The 18,209-nt window shown below is 42.5% G+C and overlaps 1 protein-coding gene across 1 annotated transcript in view; it reads right to left on the bottom strand.

Moving 5' to 3' along the window:
* Positions 1–2,552: 2,552 nt before the first annotated feature.
* gna12a (guanine nucleotide binding protein (G protein) alpha 12a) overlaps positions 2,553–18,209 on the bottom strand; it is a 28,144-nt gene continuing 12,487 nt past the window's right edge. The window contains exons 3-6 of the mRNA XM_082537007.1: positions 9,598–9,648; positions 9,315–9,515; positions 8,790–8,996; positions 2,553–5,872 (exon numbers count right to left, since the gene is read on the bottom strand). Of these exons, the coding sequence (XP_082393133.1) occupies positions 5,711–5,872; positions 8,790–8,996; positions 9,315–9,515; positions 9,598–9,648 (621 nt within the window). The 3' untranslated portion in view covers positions 2,553–5,710. The remainder of the gene's footprint in view (positions 5,873–8,789; positions 8,997–9,314; positions 9,516–9,597; positions 9,649–18,209) is intronic.

The raw sequence follows: 18,209 nt of genomic DNA on the forward strand, positions 1-18,209 counted from the left end.
CGATCGTGGCTCAAGAGTTGGGTGTTCGTCTTGTAATCGGCCGGTTGCCGGTTCGAGCCCCGGCTCGGACAGTCTCGGTCGTTGTGTCCTTGGGCAAGACACTTCACCTACCCCCTACTGGTGATGGCCAGAGGGGCCGATGGCGCGATATGGCAGCCTCGCCTCTGTCGCTTGCCTTCACCAGTGGTATTGTAAAGCGCTTTGAGGGGTCCCGAAAAGCGCTATATAAATGCAATCCATTATTATTATTATTAAAGTTATTAAGTAACAGATTAAAGCTGTGTACTTGTGTATATGCGGTCACCGTCCAAACATGTAAAACTGTTCTCTTGCGTTCGCTTTGGCCTGATTAACAATCTGCCCTCAAAAACACATCCCGTAGAGCAGATAAGATGTCAGACATCAGTTAATTCCACTGTCAGTGTGAACTTAAACAGAAGTGGTTTAATGATCTGAAAGCCTGGGGTGCAGCTATCTGTCATGACCAAATCATCAGCTAATGAACCACTCGTTCATACTTTATGCTCGTTTATCTCTGATTCAGTCGTTTGGTGTGTGTGTGTGTGGGTGTGTGTGGGTGTGTGTGTGTGTGGGTGTGGAGAAAAACAGAGGGAGTACCCGGCTCATTATTAAATATCAGAGTTCAGCTGTAGGTCCAATCAAAACAGCCTTAGGGAAACATCAGCTTAACCAAAGTCATGAGACCAAATTCACTGCGCTGCACACATGCAGCTGTATACACACTCGAACCCACAGTCACACACACTCGCACACAGATAACAGATAAATGTGCGTGATGGCTCTCAGGCCTGTGGATATTCGGGTAGGCAACAATTACGTTATGTTACAGAAAATTGCTGTAACAACAAACAGAAGTCCTCTTTTGATTTCTGTGAGGTGGTTTGTGGCTAAAAATGGTGTTTCTACATTATTCTTTATTTACTTTGGTTGCTAGAGGCAAAATAATAAAAATGGCTACAATCACCTTTTATCCATTGCATTAAAAAGCTTTGCATTATTTCCTGCCATTTTGTGTTTATTTTGGTTTGTTTTTGGCAGAGAAGTGAGTCGTTATTAGCAAGCTGCACATAAAGACTGGATGGCTGCAGTGCACCCATATAAATACCCATCTTAATTAGTGCTAACTATCATATAGATAATATGCAAGTATATAGAATATTCACTGTCCAAAACTGAATTAGGCACCTTACTAATACCTCTCTAATGCTTAACAGTGTGACATTATTATAATGTGCTACCCCAATTTTATATTTTCACTTTGAAATAAACTCCTCCTTTGGTTGAATTGAATTCAACTATAAGAATATCCTGCACAGGCCTGCTGGTGTTGACTATGGTGTAGAATTTAGCATTGATACTCTCTCTCACACTCACGCACGCACACACACACAGGCTACACATCAGACACAAACGTTGAAATGCAGTGCGAGGACGAAATGTCCTGTGCCTCTCAGCTTCTATAAACGAATGCTTCCTTATGTTTCAGAGACCACTGGGACATATTTTTCTGCTCCCTGCTTTTTCCTCTCATCTCCTTTGTACGACACCGCAGGAGGCTGGTTGGGTTTTCTGTGATCTGTGTGTGTGTGTGTGAGTTTGTGCTGTGGGGTGAAGAGGGGCAGGCGATCGAAACAGCCTGAGCGATGTCGTTCTGAGTCTCTCCATTTTGGGATCAGGACAGGAAGTGGGCTCAACAGAGGAAACATGACCTCCTCCCGCTTCTCCTCTCTCCCTCCCTCTATCCTCTTACTTTTCCCTGTATTCCCTCTTCCTCCCTTTGTCCCCCCCCTCCCCCCTTAGTCTGCGCCTACCCATTCACAAGGTCACTCCAGTGTTCTTTTGGAGCCGGGAGCTCTCGTATGGCTGTCACACTCATTTCTGCGGCGTGCCTGAGCGGACCTTAAATTACACTCTGCTTACTTCCTGTGTAAATAAATCTATGTTAACCAGTGATTTCTAAAACAACACTAAAACTCTGGTCTAGTTGTTTCTGGGCTCCCTCCCTCTCTCCTGAGACTTGGAGTCTGTTATGCAGCAGAGCTCCTCTGATTAAAAGCCAAAGCAAAGGTCAGACTCTGCTGGGTAACAGAGATATTGCCCGACTTCAGCTTTACTCTCATGCCCAGTGGTCTGATAGCTCTGGCTGATGAGTTTCATGTTACATTATGTGGGATGAGGGCCTACGGTTAGCCTAGGTTGTAGATCAGTGTGACATTGCTTATCAGGAGCTTCAACTCTCTGGCTTCGCAAGAGAGCTTCTCGTGTTCATAAATACTGATTAAACGGCCCCAGGACATTAGAAAAACATATTTGAATTTATTTCCCCCCGCGTTTCTCCTTCGGAGCTCAAAAACATTTCTTAAAAATCCTCACATCTATCTGCCCCCCCACCCCTCCTCCCTCAACTCCTCTCCACTAATCTTTCTACCACTCTTCACTTTCCAGCTCGAGGGTCTCGACCTCTTGCTTTACCGCATACACACTCAAGCACACAAAAGACGGCCACACTGAGAAAATAAAGAAACAGCGTGTCAGCAAACGGCAGTGTATTTCACCACAGAGCACAGAGCCAAGGCACTGGAAAACAAAAAAACAAAGGCAGAAGACCTCCCTCTTTTCATCCCCCCCCACCAACCCTCCCGACCTTCATCCTGTTCGCCTTTCAGCGTCTGCATCTGTTTGTTTGTTTCATTGCCTTTTTCTTCCCCAGGCGTTTTCCTTTCTGCTCATTTTCTCTCGGACACATCCAGTGCAATGACGACAATTACAAAATTAAACAAAACAACAACAACAAAAAAAAGTTAAGCGTGAGAGGAAAACAAGGTAGGTTAGCTAACAACACCAACAGAGCAGTTATAGTTACAGTGATACCGTTAGACAGAGTGCCGCTTGTATTTTACGATGTGCACACAGTATCAGTCACATACTTACAGTAATTAATGTACAGGATTAACCACACAAACACAGTTTTAATACAGTATCAGAACGAGGCGAGAGTGGGAACGTTCCCGGTTTGACTCCTTTGCCTTCGAGGCAATGCAGACTTATTACTCGGGGTGGGAAGAGCAGCCCGGCTGTGTCCGACTGCTGCATACCGAAATGCAAATCAGGGGTTTTCACTTAACCTCACTTGATTGGAGGGAAAAAAGTAGTTTTTAAAAATGTACAAAGTATGAGGGATGCTCCTGTGAGCAGTTAACCACCATCAGAAATCAGTGCATAACGTTTGTTAAAACTGCAGATAAGCTACGTAACAGGACAGATTGTGACTGGTTGCATTCATAGTTAACCTGCTGGTTACTTGACTTATAATTTCACCTTTATACCTGCATTACATGTCTGACACTGGAAAAACTTGCACTGAACGAAATATTTCTGCAGTTATCAGATTAACCCAATGCAGAAAAAAATCCAGTCATTACATTCAAATCAATCAAATCAAGACATCTTGATGGACTGGGTAATATAAACTCTCTTGTGGCTTTTTCGGTTTTCGCTGTGCACCTCCTGCTGAACAAATATCTGACATTTCAGCTGCTAAATAGTCCACTATGTTCACAGGCTGGCTGCTATTTTTGTCCGGCTGCAGTTTAGCGTTCGGAAAGAAGTGTAGTGTGGTTGGTTTTTAGGACTTTTTTGGGATGGAAACAAGGCCATGAGTGGTGAGAGTGAACCAAACAAGTAACGTTGGAGACTCTAAAACCAAAACAATGAGCTCAAGGACACTATGAAACTTCATATAAAGCTGGAGGGAACTTTAGAGGAGCACGGCGATACACATATTTGTATATATATGCATAGAAATTGTCTGAAGGTCAACAGGCACCAAAAATGCTCTGGTTTCCATTTGCAGTCAAGAACGTCTGACAGATGAACAAGAGGAACACATTTGCCGATGTGCAATTTGGAAAAAAACATCTGCCATCACCTGATTTTTAAAAAAAACCCCAAAAAAACTGCATTCATAAACAATCGGCAATCAATGGAACAGGAAGTCTTAGATCAGACTTACGCTGGACACACCCGAGGGTTTTCAGATGATGACCAATGATCTGTGAATTTGTTACCTTGAGCCGTTCTTTCCCTTTCATATACGCAGCATTGACCAAAGCTTTTTGAAAATATTGGAACATCTTTAGTGAAATTGTTTTGATTGCAAAATTTAAGTATGTTGTATTTTTAAAAATTAAAATCCGAGTTTTTTTCTTCTTGTTTTCAATGCAGCAGACATTTAAATAAATGATCTCTAGCCGTCGCTTATCACTGAACTTGTATTTCTGACAGTAATCAAATATTTGGATTTGAAGGCAGCACTTCTTTCTGGCAGCTTCCTGTTTTCCTTACACGGCCAACTATTTTGGTCAGGATACTTTCTAGGAACTCATTAGGAAATCACAGACTAGCCAGTCACCAGAACGTGTTTAAACTCGCTTCCCTGTGATGATTTTTTTTAAAAAAAAGTCTGGCTTGTGTAAGTCACTTGTCATTGTCTCAGTGTTTTTGCTAGGAAGGCTTCCCACCCCGACTGCTACAAGTCCAAAATGGCTACAAGAAACACGGGGATAAGGTCATCTGCAGTTCAATCTCTTCATTTTCTGCTGTTCCCGGCACGTTTACAGGACAAAGGGAACAGGAACAAGCAGTGTAACCAGAAGCCAAAGCTTTTTTGTAGATTTTTTAAAATACTTTTTACTATATTTCTTTTTATACTGCCTCAGGTCAAGTCTAGGCTATTGTGGTGCATCTACTGGGATGCTATGGAAATCACAGAAGGGAGAGAAAAGCTCGGGAAAGGTGTATGGATTCATACGAAACCAGGAGCTGCGTGCACTTTTCAGAGCTTAGATGAGACTCTAATTTGACCGTCTACTTCTGAGGAGAAGAACAATGTGTCTATTGTGCCGAGAAGGAGTGGGATTAGAAGAATAAGACTTGTTATCTGCAGCTGTTGATCTCTCGAACAATGGCAGGAACAAGAGAATTAACACAAGACGAGGAAAGAAAAGACGGGGCAGGAGAGGACGAGCGGTGTAGCGCAGCTCAGTCTCACTCCTCTGCTGAAGTTCATTGACAGGAACACTTGTGCAACCTTTTCACATAACACAGCATATGACCAGTATGGACCCCAAACCCCCTTCCCTCTGTCAGGTGTACTTTAAGACAGTATTTTTCAGCTCCAAACCTCATGTTTTTCCTCCTCGTTTTCTTTCTTTGCGCTTCTTTCCCCTCCCGCGGCGTCTTCACACAGCTCGAGCTACATTTCAACAGGCAGCAGTCTGACTGGGTTTAGTGACATGTTGTCATGAGTCTTATATACAGAAGAGAAAAACAACGTTCAGTGCTCATGTCATGTAGTTGGTGCTTTCCTCTACATTTTTTACACATCTTGGAACCTGTGCAAGGAGAAGCCCACTGTCTTTTTTCTTTTCTTTTTCTTTTTTTTTTACAGCATTCACACATTTATACAGGTTAAACATAGAGATTCCACAGGGGCCAAAACGTCCAGAGTTGCTTCAGGGCTCCACAGGTTCAGAGGTCACTAAGATCCACTCTGCGTGGGTCAAGTGATGGTTCCACAGGTCAGTGTTGCTTCAGATCAAAGGAGACCTTCTCAGAAGTCCTCCAGGCCTGGATTCACGGCTGGTTTCACAGTTAACAGTCAGAGAGGCCATCGTCTATGACGTGAAGGTCACTGCAGCATTATATCTTTGAGGTTTTCCTGCAGGATGGTGTCCTTCACGGCGTGGAAGACAAAGCGGATGTTTTCTGTGTCTACTGCAGTGGTGAAGTGATGGAAAAGCGGTTTCCCTCGGTTTCTCCTCTTACGACTAAACAACTGCACCAGGAACGCCTGGAAGAAGCAGAGGAGGAAGAGTCTTTATGTGCGTGTGTTCACATGTACTATACTGACGTAAATACAAGATCAGACCGACTTTTATGACATAGCAGGAGGATTGGACTTTTTGGCGGTAAGATATTTTTGTTGTGGAACTATTGTCACATACGTAATGTTAGAGGGATGGATGTTCATGTTACACATGGCCTAAGCTTCAGATAATGAGGTCAATGTACAGTGGAGAAAAAACACTATTTGATCCCCTGCTTAATTTATACATTTATTCACTTACAAAGATGTGAAGAGTCTCTAATTTTTATGGTAGTTTAATTTTAATAGAGAGATATTGCCCCAACAACAAAAAACACACACCCATTACATAAAAGTTATAAATTGATTTGCATGTCTCCCACAGATTGACTATGTTCCACTGTGGGACACAGATTACAATCAATAAATCAATCAGTCAGTTACAGATACTCCTGATATCAGCTTGTCCACTAGACACCGGTCCAGAGAATCAATTTCTCCCATTCCAACCTCTCCACCACCATGAGCCAACTGCTGAAGGACATCAGGGACAAAATTGCAGACATGCACAACTGTTGTAGTGATTGTAAAAGATCAGTCACCCTCGCGATCGGGAGCTCCATGCAAGATCTGGCCTCACAGGGTGAGGTTGAGCATGAGAAAGGTGGTGGATTGGGATAAATTGCTGTGGTCAAACTGAGCTCTTTGGCATCAACTTGACCCGCTGTGTTTGGAGGAGGAGAAATGTTGAGTATGACCCAAAGAACACCACCCTCACAGTCAAGCACGGAGGTGGAAACATTATGCTTTTGTTTTCTGGGGCCACGTACTGCAACAGCCGGAACACTGAAGATGAGTCACGGATGGGCCATCCAGCATGACAATACCCCAAAACATACTGCCAGTGCAACAAAGGAGTGGCTAAAGAAGAAGCACAATCAGATCACGAGTGGCCTCGCCAGCCTCCAGACGCCAAACAGACGAAAATCTGTGGCTGGAGCTAAAGCTTCGAGTTGCCAAGTGGCAGCCAAGAAACCTAATTTATAGACACTTCTGGGAGTTTCTGTAAAGTTGAGTGAGAATCCCTTCAAACCTGTTGACCAGCTACAAGAAACATCTTACCATCTTGCAAAAAAGGGTTTCTCCATCAAGTACTAAGTGATGTTTTGCTGGCAGCTCAAATGCTTATTCCACTCAATGACATGCAAATCAATTTCAAACTTTTATGTAATGTGTTTTTTTCTGGATTTCTGGTTGATGCACTGTCTCTGTCTATTAATATGAAACTTTCATAAAGACGAGACACTGTTCATTTCTCTGTGAGTGAGCAAACTTATAAATTCAGCAGAAGATCAAGTGATTATTTCTCCCACTGTATGTGCAAGCACTGCTCTAAACACTGTTTAAATATTTCTACTCTTGATGCTGTAACGACAGCAGATATCCTTAATATGGTCAACTAAGGCTCTGGCTGCAAGCACGGAAGCCCCACCCACCTGCCGTTTAAACCTTCTGTTTGCACAGGAGAACCAATCTGAAGAAAGGAGCTAAGAAAGCTTGCTTCAAACAGTGGATGAACTGAGGGGCCTGATCAGAACAGTGCAAGATAAATAAATCATGCAAAATTAATCCAGTAGAGTCCAAGAATAAAAATCTAGAGCTACAGGGAGCATAATAAGTCTTTTCCAGAAGGTTTCTCAGTAACCAGATAGCATGGAGTTGGAAGCCCTGAAAACAGCTCTCAGTGCTAAGCAAATGTGTTTCAGTGACTCCTTTTCATCCTTCATGAAAGGAAAGGAGCTAATGCTGCTGCTCAGTTTGAAGCGATGCTCTATCTGACGGTTAAAAACAAAACAGTGATCAACACGGCTTACAGGCTGTGAGAAAAATACTGGTGTATTTCCTCTTTTATAACTAGTTAAAATGCTCACATGTTTTAAACCCTTAAAAATATGCTGAAAACTACTAATCTTATGCTTCTGCGCTAAAATCTGCTCGTCACAAAGCCGGCGTCTACAGGAGAAAGGAGCGAGGAGAAAGAGCGAGTCAGCTAAAAATTGTAAAGGTCAGCGGTTCAATACCTGACTGCATTAATGTGCATTTTGAACCCCGAGTATGGATATTAGGTTTAAAGGCATACATGGGATGGATGAGATTTGTAGTAAGAAACCAGTACCAGTACTTAAAAACATTTAGAAAGCTGCACTGTAACACACAGGTTGCAGAGAAACCCAGGTAGTATTAGTAATGCGCTCGTTTTGAGTGTTGCTCTATAATCCAGCTTTTAGGATTATCATTAATTATCTTGACTTCAGTCACGGATGCTAAAAGCCTTATTAAAGAAGCAACCTGGATTATCTCTGCAGAAACGAGAGAAAATATGAGTTGGCAGAAAAACAAGCCTTTAATTAGCAGTATTAATGTTAACTGTATTTCTTTTTTAAAATAAAGCCTTGGTAATAAACTGACGTCTTTATAAATGCTCCTTTACATCTTTCATTGTTGCCCATAACAACCTACGTGTGTGATGACAGAAATTTCGGTCCTTATTAGCTTACATGGTAAACAGATAGAGCCTTTCTACTCTACTGAGCACTCAAAGCTCTTTATACAACTTGCCTCAGTTACCCATTCTCTCCCATTTATGCAAACCCTTCCTTATGTAAGTTCTTTTTATCTAACATTTACACAACTGGGATTACTATCTTGTCCGAGGATATTTGGCATGCAGACTTCCGATTAGCAGATGACCTGCTACAGCGACCCATGTATGGGCAGCTTCTTCTGGAATGCATGAAAGTTACCACTGTTGCAAAGCTGCGTTGAGAAAGATAATGGAGCACTTTAGGAAGACGCTCAAAATCTGCAACTGCATTCAGAGTTTTGTGAAACCTCGGGTTACCTGTACGTCCTCTAGCCTGCGAGGGTCTCCTCTGAACTCAGGAAAGTTCTTGCGAATGTCGGCCGTGCGAATCTTTTCCACCAGCAAGTCCGTCTTGTTGAGGAAGAGGATGATGGACACGTTCAGGAAGAGCTTGTTGTTGACGATGGTCTCGAAGATGTTCATACTCTCGACCAGACGGTTTGTCCTGCGGTCCTCCATCAAGACCTGGAATCACATTGGCTCAACATTATTCTTTGTCTAGTTTTATTTTTTTCAGGTCTTATCTGCATGCCAATTAAGGGTTCAGTCGTCATCATATGACCGCTGACTTGAACTCGAGCCACGACTGTGGGAACAATGAAGTTTCCTCAGCGCACCACAAAGAGAGCTTTGTGTTTACCGCAAATGTTGTGTGTCTCTCTGATGTTTCTTGTGCATTTCGCAATCCCAATAGTCAAGAGACTCGTCTGCCAAACGCTCCGACTGCATCAGCATTTCATAATTAGGCTGATAACGTGTTTTTTTTTTTGTGTGTGCACGTACCTGGTCGTACTCCGACGACGAGGCCATGAAGAGTATCGAGGTTATCCCGTCGAAGCACTGAAACCACTTCTGCCTCTGGGACCGCTGCCCTCCAACATCCACCATCTTAAAGGGAATCTTTTTGATGACAAAGTCGTGCTCGACAATCCCTTTAGTCGCCTTCCTTGCAAACAAAATGTCTTGCTTGCTGGGAATGTAGCTCTGAAAAAGGATATGAGAACATTGTCTTGCAAAGTAAAAAGTACAGAGTGTGCTTCAGATTAAACCAGTCACTATGACTCACCAGTTGTCCAATACGATCCAAGTTATCCAAGAAGTATTTGACCGACTCACTCTGCAGACGAGAAGGAAAGAATCCATTACAGCCGCGACACAGACCTGAGTCATCTTATACGCATTAAGCAAACTTAAAAGACTCAAAATAATCAAATTATGGCTCTTGATCACATTATCGGAACGATTTCATTTCTTGTATTTCTTCCTTCTTTAATTCTCATTTCCATGGAAGCTGTCGTATTGTGGTTATTAATTTAACAAGACATCAATCGTTGCAACAAAGGACAGAAACCATGTGAACGACCACAATCATATTAGTCCCATCACATCTGTGCAGCTCGCAGCTTGATCACATCTAATTATCGTGTCACACAGAACCTGCCACGAGTCCACAGCTCTTCAAAGCTCAAGATGACATTCAAGCTGCACTGATCCACATTTTCCAATCAACAAAGGATCAAACAGTGACTTTTGATATGAAAAATCGCGGTTACAAACCCGCAGAGAATATAAACCCGAGGTGCGGCTCACCACAGGTTTTGGCTTCTTTCGGCTCATTGTGCTGGTGTGACAGCCCCGTGTTGTGATCTAAAGATCAGCCGTTAGAGAGAAAAACTGTTTTCTATAGAGGCCCACAATCACACCCCCACAGTTTTAACGCTGTTCTGACATCGCGTTTATCGAGTTTGTGGCAGAAACGACTCGGATTTGCCCTGATGATCATTTTAGAGTAAACATTAGCATGCCAGATACATTTAACTAGACATATGTGAACGTGGGAAACAATAAGGTTGTAGTTATATTCCCATCATGACTTATCTGTGCATGCTTCACATCGTGACCCCTATGCAAATATGCGTTTTAAATATCTCTTTGTTTTCGACTTCGTCTCTGTAAAGCACTCTGAACGACCTTGTTTCTGAACACAGCTGTTTGATTTGACTGCACCAATTTTCCAGCTGGAGCAGAGAGCTATTTTCACATTTAATAAACTTACAGTGAATAATCTGCCTAACAGCAAACAGCAGCCAGACAAAGTTAAACACAGAGATATTTCACTTTGCGTTTCAGGACACAATAAAAATAATCTGCTCCCTACCAGCTCTTAAAATTCAACAACATCCTGATAGATAGTTACACTTTGTTACTATATATTCATTAAAAAAGTATGTGTGAAAAGCCAAGTACATCCTTACTCCTTATAATGGTAATTAGCAACCAGGTGCACTTGATTAACTGATCATCAGCAAGTGTAAACACAGCAATTAGGTGTTTGTTAGCACAACGCCAAGGAGGAAAGCCTTTACCGATGATCTTAAAGAAGTTAATTGTTTCAATGTGGGAAGGACTATAAAGCCATTTTAAAGTAACTTTAATCCCATCACTCTGCAGGGAGAAAGATTATTGACAAATGGAAAACAGTCAAGACAGATGCCAATCTTTGCAGGGGTGGAAGGTCCAAAAAACTGAAAAGCCACATCTCAGGCTCTGGAGGCCTCAGTTAGCATGTTAAATGTTAAATTTCATGACAGTACAATCAGAAAAACACTGAACAGGCATGGCTTGTTTGGAATGGCTGCAAGGAGAAAGACACTCTGAAAAGATCATGGCAGCGCAGCTTTGCAAAACTGCATCTGAAGAACTCAGAGATCTGGAACGCTGTTCTTTAGACCGATGACAACAAGGCAGATGATGTTTAGAAATAATGCACAATGCCACTAAAGACAGTATATCAACGCAAACGCCTCACGACAGCTGTCAGCACGGTGATGGAGGGGTGATGATTTGGGCTTGTTTTGCAGCCACATAACCTGGGCACTCACCTAGTCCCTGAGTGTATCATGACCTCCTCTGTGTACCAAAGTATTCTAGAGTCTAATGTGGGGTCATCTGTCTGACAAGATAAAGCTTTGTCTAAATTGGTTCATGCAATATGTCAATGAGCCCAAGCACAGCAGCAAATCAGAGGAGCTGAAAAAGAAAAGAATGAAGGTGCTGCAACGGACAAGTCAAAGTCCAGCCCTGTCTGAGGCTGTATTTACATCATTTTAAGACTTGTGCTGGCTATGGTACACAGATGGTGTCCTTTCTTTTTACCATGACTGTATACAGACCAGAAATACTCACACAAATGAGAGATTATAACAGACAACACACTGCACAAAAGGTAGGCTGTGGCGTCACAAGGCGACCCTGTGATGAATAAATCTGGTCGCACGTGGGCACGTATCAAAACACAACCTGACTTCCACACACAGCCGATTTACACGGAGAAGGGAAATGAAACCGAGGATAAGAAAATGTGATGAACGTGACTTAATTCACAGGAATAAGGAAACACAATAAGATGACTCATGCGTCACGCTGTACAGTTTCACCATGTTCCAGTCTATAGAAAGAACATGATTCGAATCATTTCATATCCTCTGCAAACATCCACCGAATCAGTCATCAGGGAAGTACCTAAAAATGACCACAGTGTCTGCGCTGAACACACAAAACTTAATTTGGTGGAATATCCCAGTGTGCTATCAACTCTTTCACTTTAGATCACACAAGATTATCCAAGATCTTCGCCGACTCTTTCTGAATGCATATAGCACAGCTGAAGTTTTTGGATGTAGCTTTCCTGATACTTCAGACAGCGGTTGGTTCCTTTCATGTTTGCTAGCTTCGAAACTCAATTAGACAACTGTTGAAACTTGAGATGTGTAGTCCATTACTATGAGCACCATGTGTGCTTTTTTGTCACTGCTCCACCATCCACTGTTGTATAGTAATGTGGTTTAAGCGCACACCGATCTTCACTGCAATGGATCGCACAGCTCACTCAGGTTTTAAGAGGCTGCTAATTGATTTTCATGCTGCTTGGAAATGAATGGAGACCAGCGGGTGCCTGCAGCAGAGGAAAAAGGTTTATTTGGTTTCTCTACAGCACGGGAGCTTGATCTTCAGAGTGTCGTGCTATTCTCATGTGCTGTAAATGGGCTGAAAGCAAGCAGGAATAATAGGTATATGCATTTCAAACTGGAATCAGGCTGATTCCCAACAAAAGTTTAAAAATGAACCTTTCTCTTCCTCCCTCAGGAAACAGCTGTGCGTGTGAAAACAGGAGAGGAGAGGGGGAGGGAGGGATTAGCGAGTCAGACAGAACTCAAAGTTTCAAAGTCAGTTTAGCACTTGCATCACACGCACACACTACAATATAACATTATTCCTCTGTAATGCCGTGCTGACAGCAGCTTTTTCCAGATGTTTCGGTTTCTTTCAAACTGATCAACGAGCAACAGTTACAAAAAAAACTCCAAAAAACAACTCTTACTCTTCATGTTGGCCCTGACATGCCCCATAACAACCAGGAAACGTGACCTCTGAGTGGGTGAGATGTGAACCGGTGACCCCGCTGCTGACCTACGGTGTCATTGGCAATAGGAAACACAAAGCCGGGGGGCTCTGATTGGTTCAGCCGGACACGAACGGCAGGGGAGGCTGGTTGGAGGGAAAAGCAGGGAGAGGGGAATTCCCAGAGATGAAGGGATACGCAGACACACCAGACAGACACAGACACGCACGTGAGTGTGCGCCCGCAGACGCAATGACACGCACGCACACGCGCTCAAGCACAGATCGTTTCCACGGGCGCTTCAACTGCCATCAGCACAAATGAAACAGTCCGATCATTCATGCGGTCGAAGCTTCAGACTGAATTTATTTTATTAGATCAAGGATGGATTTTAGTGCCTGGTAATGCAGAGCTGTAAATGAATAAAATATAGCTCTGGGCGTGCATGTGGGCGTGAGCACGTATGTGTGCGAGCGTGCATGTATGTGAGCCCGTGTGTGAGTGTGCATTTGTGTGTGTGTTGAGTAAGGCAGGAGGAATGTCTCCATTCATGGTGTGAATGGGCAGATTAGAGGCTTTATTCCAGCAAAGACCTGAATAAGCTCCTGTTCTGTGTGTGTGTGTGTGTGTGTGTGTGTGTGTGTGTGTGTGTGTGTGTGTGTGTGTGGGCACAGGTATATGTGTCACTGAGTGTGGGACTAAGTGCAGTGCTACTGTGGGTCAGTCCTTTCAATTCAAATAATAATAAATACTATTTTTTATTAACTAATGAATAATTTTAAAATTTAAAATGTCCACTGACCTTTCCAGAGTGTCATTTTATGACACCACATAGATACATTTTTATTTATTTATTAACAAAGAATGAATCAACACTATTACACTTCATGCCCAAAAGCTTTGAATGACACACCATGAATCCAGTTCTTGAGGCAGGCAGACTGGCACAGTCATCGATGTGCTTGGTGAGTCAGGCGGAGAAGTTGTTGTGTGTCTCATGCAGCGATGATACGGGATTTTTAAGACCGATATTTAGTCCTGTAAAAATCAGATATCTTGATACGTTGGCCAATATTTTTTCCTTTTAGAGACACAAAACAAAAAGACATCGCCTTCATTTATATGTCCATTTGTTCACACTCTCCCGACTCTGCTTAGTCTCTATATTACTATTTTGTCTATTATTGCAGGGTCTTCACCGTACTTAAGGCGACTCGTGTTATGATTTGATGCTAAATAAACACAACTGAATTGAATAGATCAGCTGGTTGTTTGTTGCAAACTGCCCTCTAGTGGACAATCTATGCAACATCACCACTGGTATCACGATTGTAGGGTGTTTCTCCCCTGTCCTCGTTACTTTTTAATTGTCATTTTTCCAAAATTTAAATGTCAATACAGATTAATCAACAAGTAGCTAATACTGGCTAGTCGGGCTTTAATCTCCAGAGCGTTGAAACGAATCAATAAATTAATAAAACTGAGTGCCAAAAACTGCAGTTCCTTAAGTGGCCACTTGAGGCTGGCTCCAAAAATGAGCTGTTCCCCAGAGACCAACGACACATCTGAAACAAGCAATTTTACAGGGAAGAATTTTCATGTACGTGACCTGTTAAACTGAATTACACCTTAAAGTTTTGTTATCTGTGTTATGTATGCCTGCACAATCTGAGGATGTTTGCTGCTGTTAGCTAAAACTGTGCCTGCTGTCGACAGCAGCTTCAAAACTGGAGTTGACCATCTTTTCTTTTCAGTCTATGCTTATTTCAGACAAAGAACTGTTCACAAATTGTTATCTATTAAATTTACAGTATTGGACACAGCAAACTGCTACATTTAAAAAGTGTAAATTTTGCTTGTCAACCTGTGCATGATAAACACGCAGGCTGGGTGTGACAGAAGTCAAATGCAGCATCATCAATTTTAAAAGGGCGAGAAGTAGGAATTCCTACTTTTCTAATACTGAGGGGGAAGCAGTTTCAGTTTGGATTTAAATTAAATCCAGAAAACTTTACAAAACCTCATCAATGTGGCAAATCAATGAATCTAAACCAAGTGTTTCAGCTGTAATGCTCAATGTGATCTATATTTCTGAGCTGAGTTCAAGAAATCTCTAGAAAAAAAAGCGTTATTTCAGTTCACTTTTCTCCAGATTTGTCTGGAATAGAAACTGTTGCCGATACTCTTCAACACAGCTGTGCTCAGCTTCAGCTCAGGTTTCCTGTTCAGGGAGGGATTATGTTTGAAATCTATCAGTCTAAAACATGCACTCACTAGCTGGTGCAGATCCACCACTATCTTATTTGCAATCCCTGCTCTGGGGATATTTTATGTTTCTTCCTATCAAGGCAGGGATATGCATTATAGATAAAATGGGGTACCACAAACACACTATACACAATGTTAAACCTCAGCAAGGCCCAAGTCATCGATGAAATGTGTGCGTGTGCAGCGTCGCACGCATTTGTGCGTTTATAGCCTCTTTACACCTTTGTGAGACTTCAAAGTCCTCTGAACGGTGCAAAGTCTAAACCTACGCTGACGACAGCAGCCACCACTTACTGTCACTCCTCGATCTACAGCCTTGTTTTCCTCGAGCAGGGGAGGTTCGATGTTTATGTCCTGTATCAAACTGCGTGTTATCTGGGTGTGGTGGGAAAACAGAAAAGCCTACAAGTAAACAAACTCCTTGCCTGTGCTTGCTTTGGGTTTGTTTTTCCCCTCACTATCTCCCCTTTTCCTTCGCTCCATTTTCACTGTGGGAGACTCCCCATCTCAACGCTCATCTCTTTCCACTCCCTTTCTCTCTTCCTCTCATCGGACTCTCCTCCCTCTCCCCCGTCTGCTCGCGGCCCAGCTCGGGCCCAGTTGTGCCTGGGAAAAGCTGATTGCGGTGTCCCCGGAAAACCTCTCCAAGAGCGGCAAGAAAGTGGAGGCGGAGAGTATCTAACTCAGCACATTTACTCCACAGCAGACATTTTGGTTTCTTGCTGTCGAGAATAAGGCTGCTGTTGCTCCATGTTTTGTCCGAAAAGTGAACAGAAAAAGAAAACCAGCACTTTTTTAGGTAGCGTTTAACTTCCTTTATCCTCGATTGGGCCCCAAGCACATGCACATAAATCATTTAAAAAAGAGATGACAAATATAAAGTTAAGTTTGACATCCCTGACTTAAACTATTTTACATCATGGGCCACTTTGATGTTAGGTTAGGGCCAGTGAAAATCCCCTTTCTTCCAGTGTCTAACCACACATTTAATCCCTGAGAAAACGTGTGCAGTTTGGCAGGTTTATTCAGGCCCCTGCGCCTTATATTTCACACTCTTGGTCTAAGTAATTTCAAAAACAACTGGGCACTGTAGTACACGTTAGATGTGTTGGGAACTTACTGCTTGAATTTGGTGCATTGGTAATAACTGCATGCAGCAGGACAGTGAATCAGGGATTGCCCAATATTAAATAGAAATACAGTGTTCATGGGCTCACTGGTTAAAATGTTTTAGCTCTACTAGCAGCATGGATGAGATCTGCAGTGTTGCTCAATTCCAATAGTCCAAACTAGATGATTTCAGACAGTGAATTGCTGGAGAGATGAAAGGAATCAAAAAATAGAGTTTAAGTTGTAGATCGGCACGGTAGCTCTGATATGCAGTTCATATTCATTCGTGCTTTAATACCAGTAGCAATTGACAGCAAATAGTGTCGTATTATGGGTCACTGCTGAATCATCCACTGACATTGAACATCTAGAAAGCCACAAATGCCTATTATTTTTATTTATTATTACTTTTTTTACCACAGCACTTCACTTTGCAAGGCTGGATGTACTTCATCACACCACACACGCCACAGACTGCCATGTATAATACATGTAATGCACGATTTTTACACTCCATTTATACTTTGCAGTAAGAAAATGCTGTGATTTTAGTCGCGAGTTTGCAGAAGCTTGTTATCAGAAGCGTCGGCTCTTTGAAGAAGCTCTGGAATGAGCTGACGGCTATTTTTGGTATCAGCTTGTAGCTCCTCACTAAACTCACAGCATTTCCTGTTTACCTGTGACCTCTGGAGTATGATGAGGGCCCTGTGAAGTGAAGCAATCTGATTTCATCAGGAAAGAAAAACACATTTTTTTTCCCCCCTTTAAATTTACAACTTTAAAAAACACATTTTTTTTCCCCCCTTTAAATTTACAACTTTAACCCCTTAACTCCTCGAGTATCATATTTCATACATTCAGTTTTTGTGAATTTTTGACACTTCTGCATCATCAGTGTGATTTCTTTTCCACCCAAAAAACTAAATTAATGAATTTTTAAGTCATACATTGTAAAAAAAAAAAGCCAGATGTAGCAAATATGATACAAATCAAAACGCATATATGCAAATTAAAGGGTTTTTCACTACAAGCGTCGTTCACCCAGTCTCACACACATTCAGCCTCTGTTTCTATACCAAAACATTCACGCACACAGTCATCCTCCGATTGGGTGAAACTCTGGGTATTGAGCCACTAGACAACCCGCTGTACCTCCCGAGCCACAATAATGATGTCAGTGGGACAGAATTTAAACATGGAGGCTAAACTACTGTTTTACATCATAACCTACACAAGCGTTCCCTTTACACCTGCGGTACACATCTGCTAGAATTGCTTCAAACTCAGTCTGGACCCATGCAGAAGAAAAGGAGTGTTGTGCAGCGCGTTCGCTACACAGCCAGCAGGTGTTTAATGCATTGCTGTTTTTGGTTTCTTTACGGAATTTGCTGACAATCAGAAAAACACTGACTTTCACCAGCTTTACTCCACTTTAAAGCAAATCAAGAGCTGAACCGAAGCACTCAGTCCACTTAGCCCACACAGACTGTACATCATTCACAACACTGGAACAGCAGCGATTTAAATAGCTGTCTTGAGGTGACGAGCAGATTGCGCGTGTTTCAGAGTCAGTGTAGATTGATACTTTTGAACAAGTCTGCTGATAGAGTGGCACCAGGCCACGAGCATCAAAAACGCCTCTAAATGCGAGTCCTATGCGTGCTGGCCTTTAGAGAGAACGATGCCTGCAGGCCTGTGTGCGGCTGTAACACACTAACTTTATCACGCAGCAACTCCAGATAAGACAAAGCGGTCTGACCCAGAGCTGTACATCTCAAGCACGCGCACACAGTTTGTTGAGTGTGAGACAGCGGAGACAGAGACGTAAGCACCTTCTATGTGACTCCAGCTTGTTTTGTCACCGATAAAAGCGTAACAAGGTTAAAGGTCGTCCTCAC

This window comes from Aulonocara stuartgranti, assembly GCF_965226115.1.
Source record: "Aulonocara stuartgranti genome assembly, chromosome: 6".
Classification (NCBI taxonomy): domain Eukaryota; kingdom Metazoa; phylum Chordata; class Actinopteri; order Cichliformes; family Cichlidae; genus Aulonocara; species Aulonocara stuartgranti.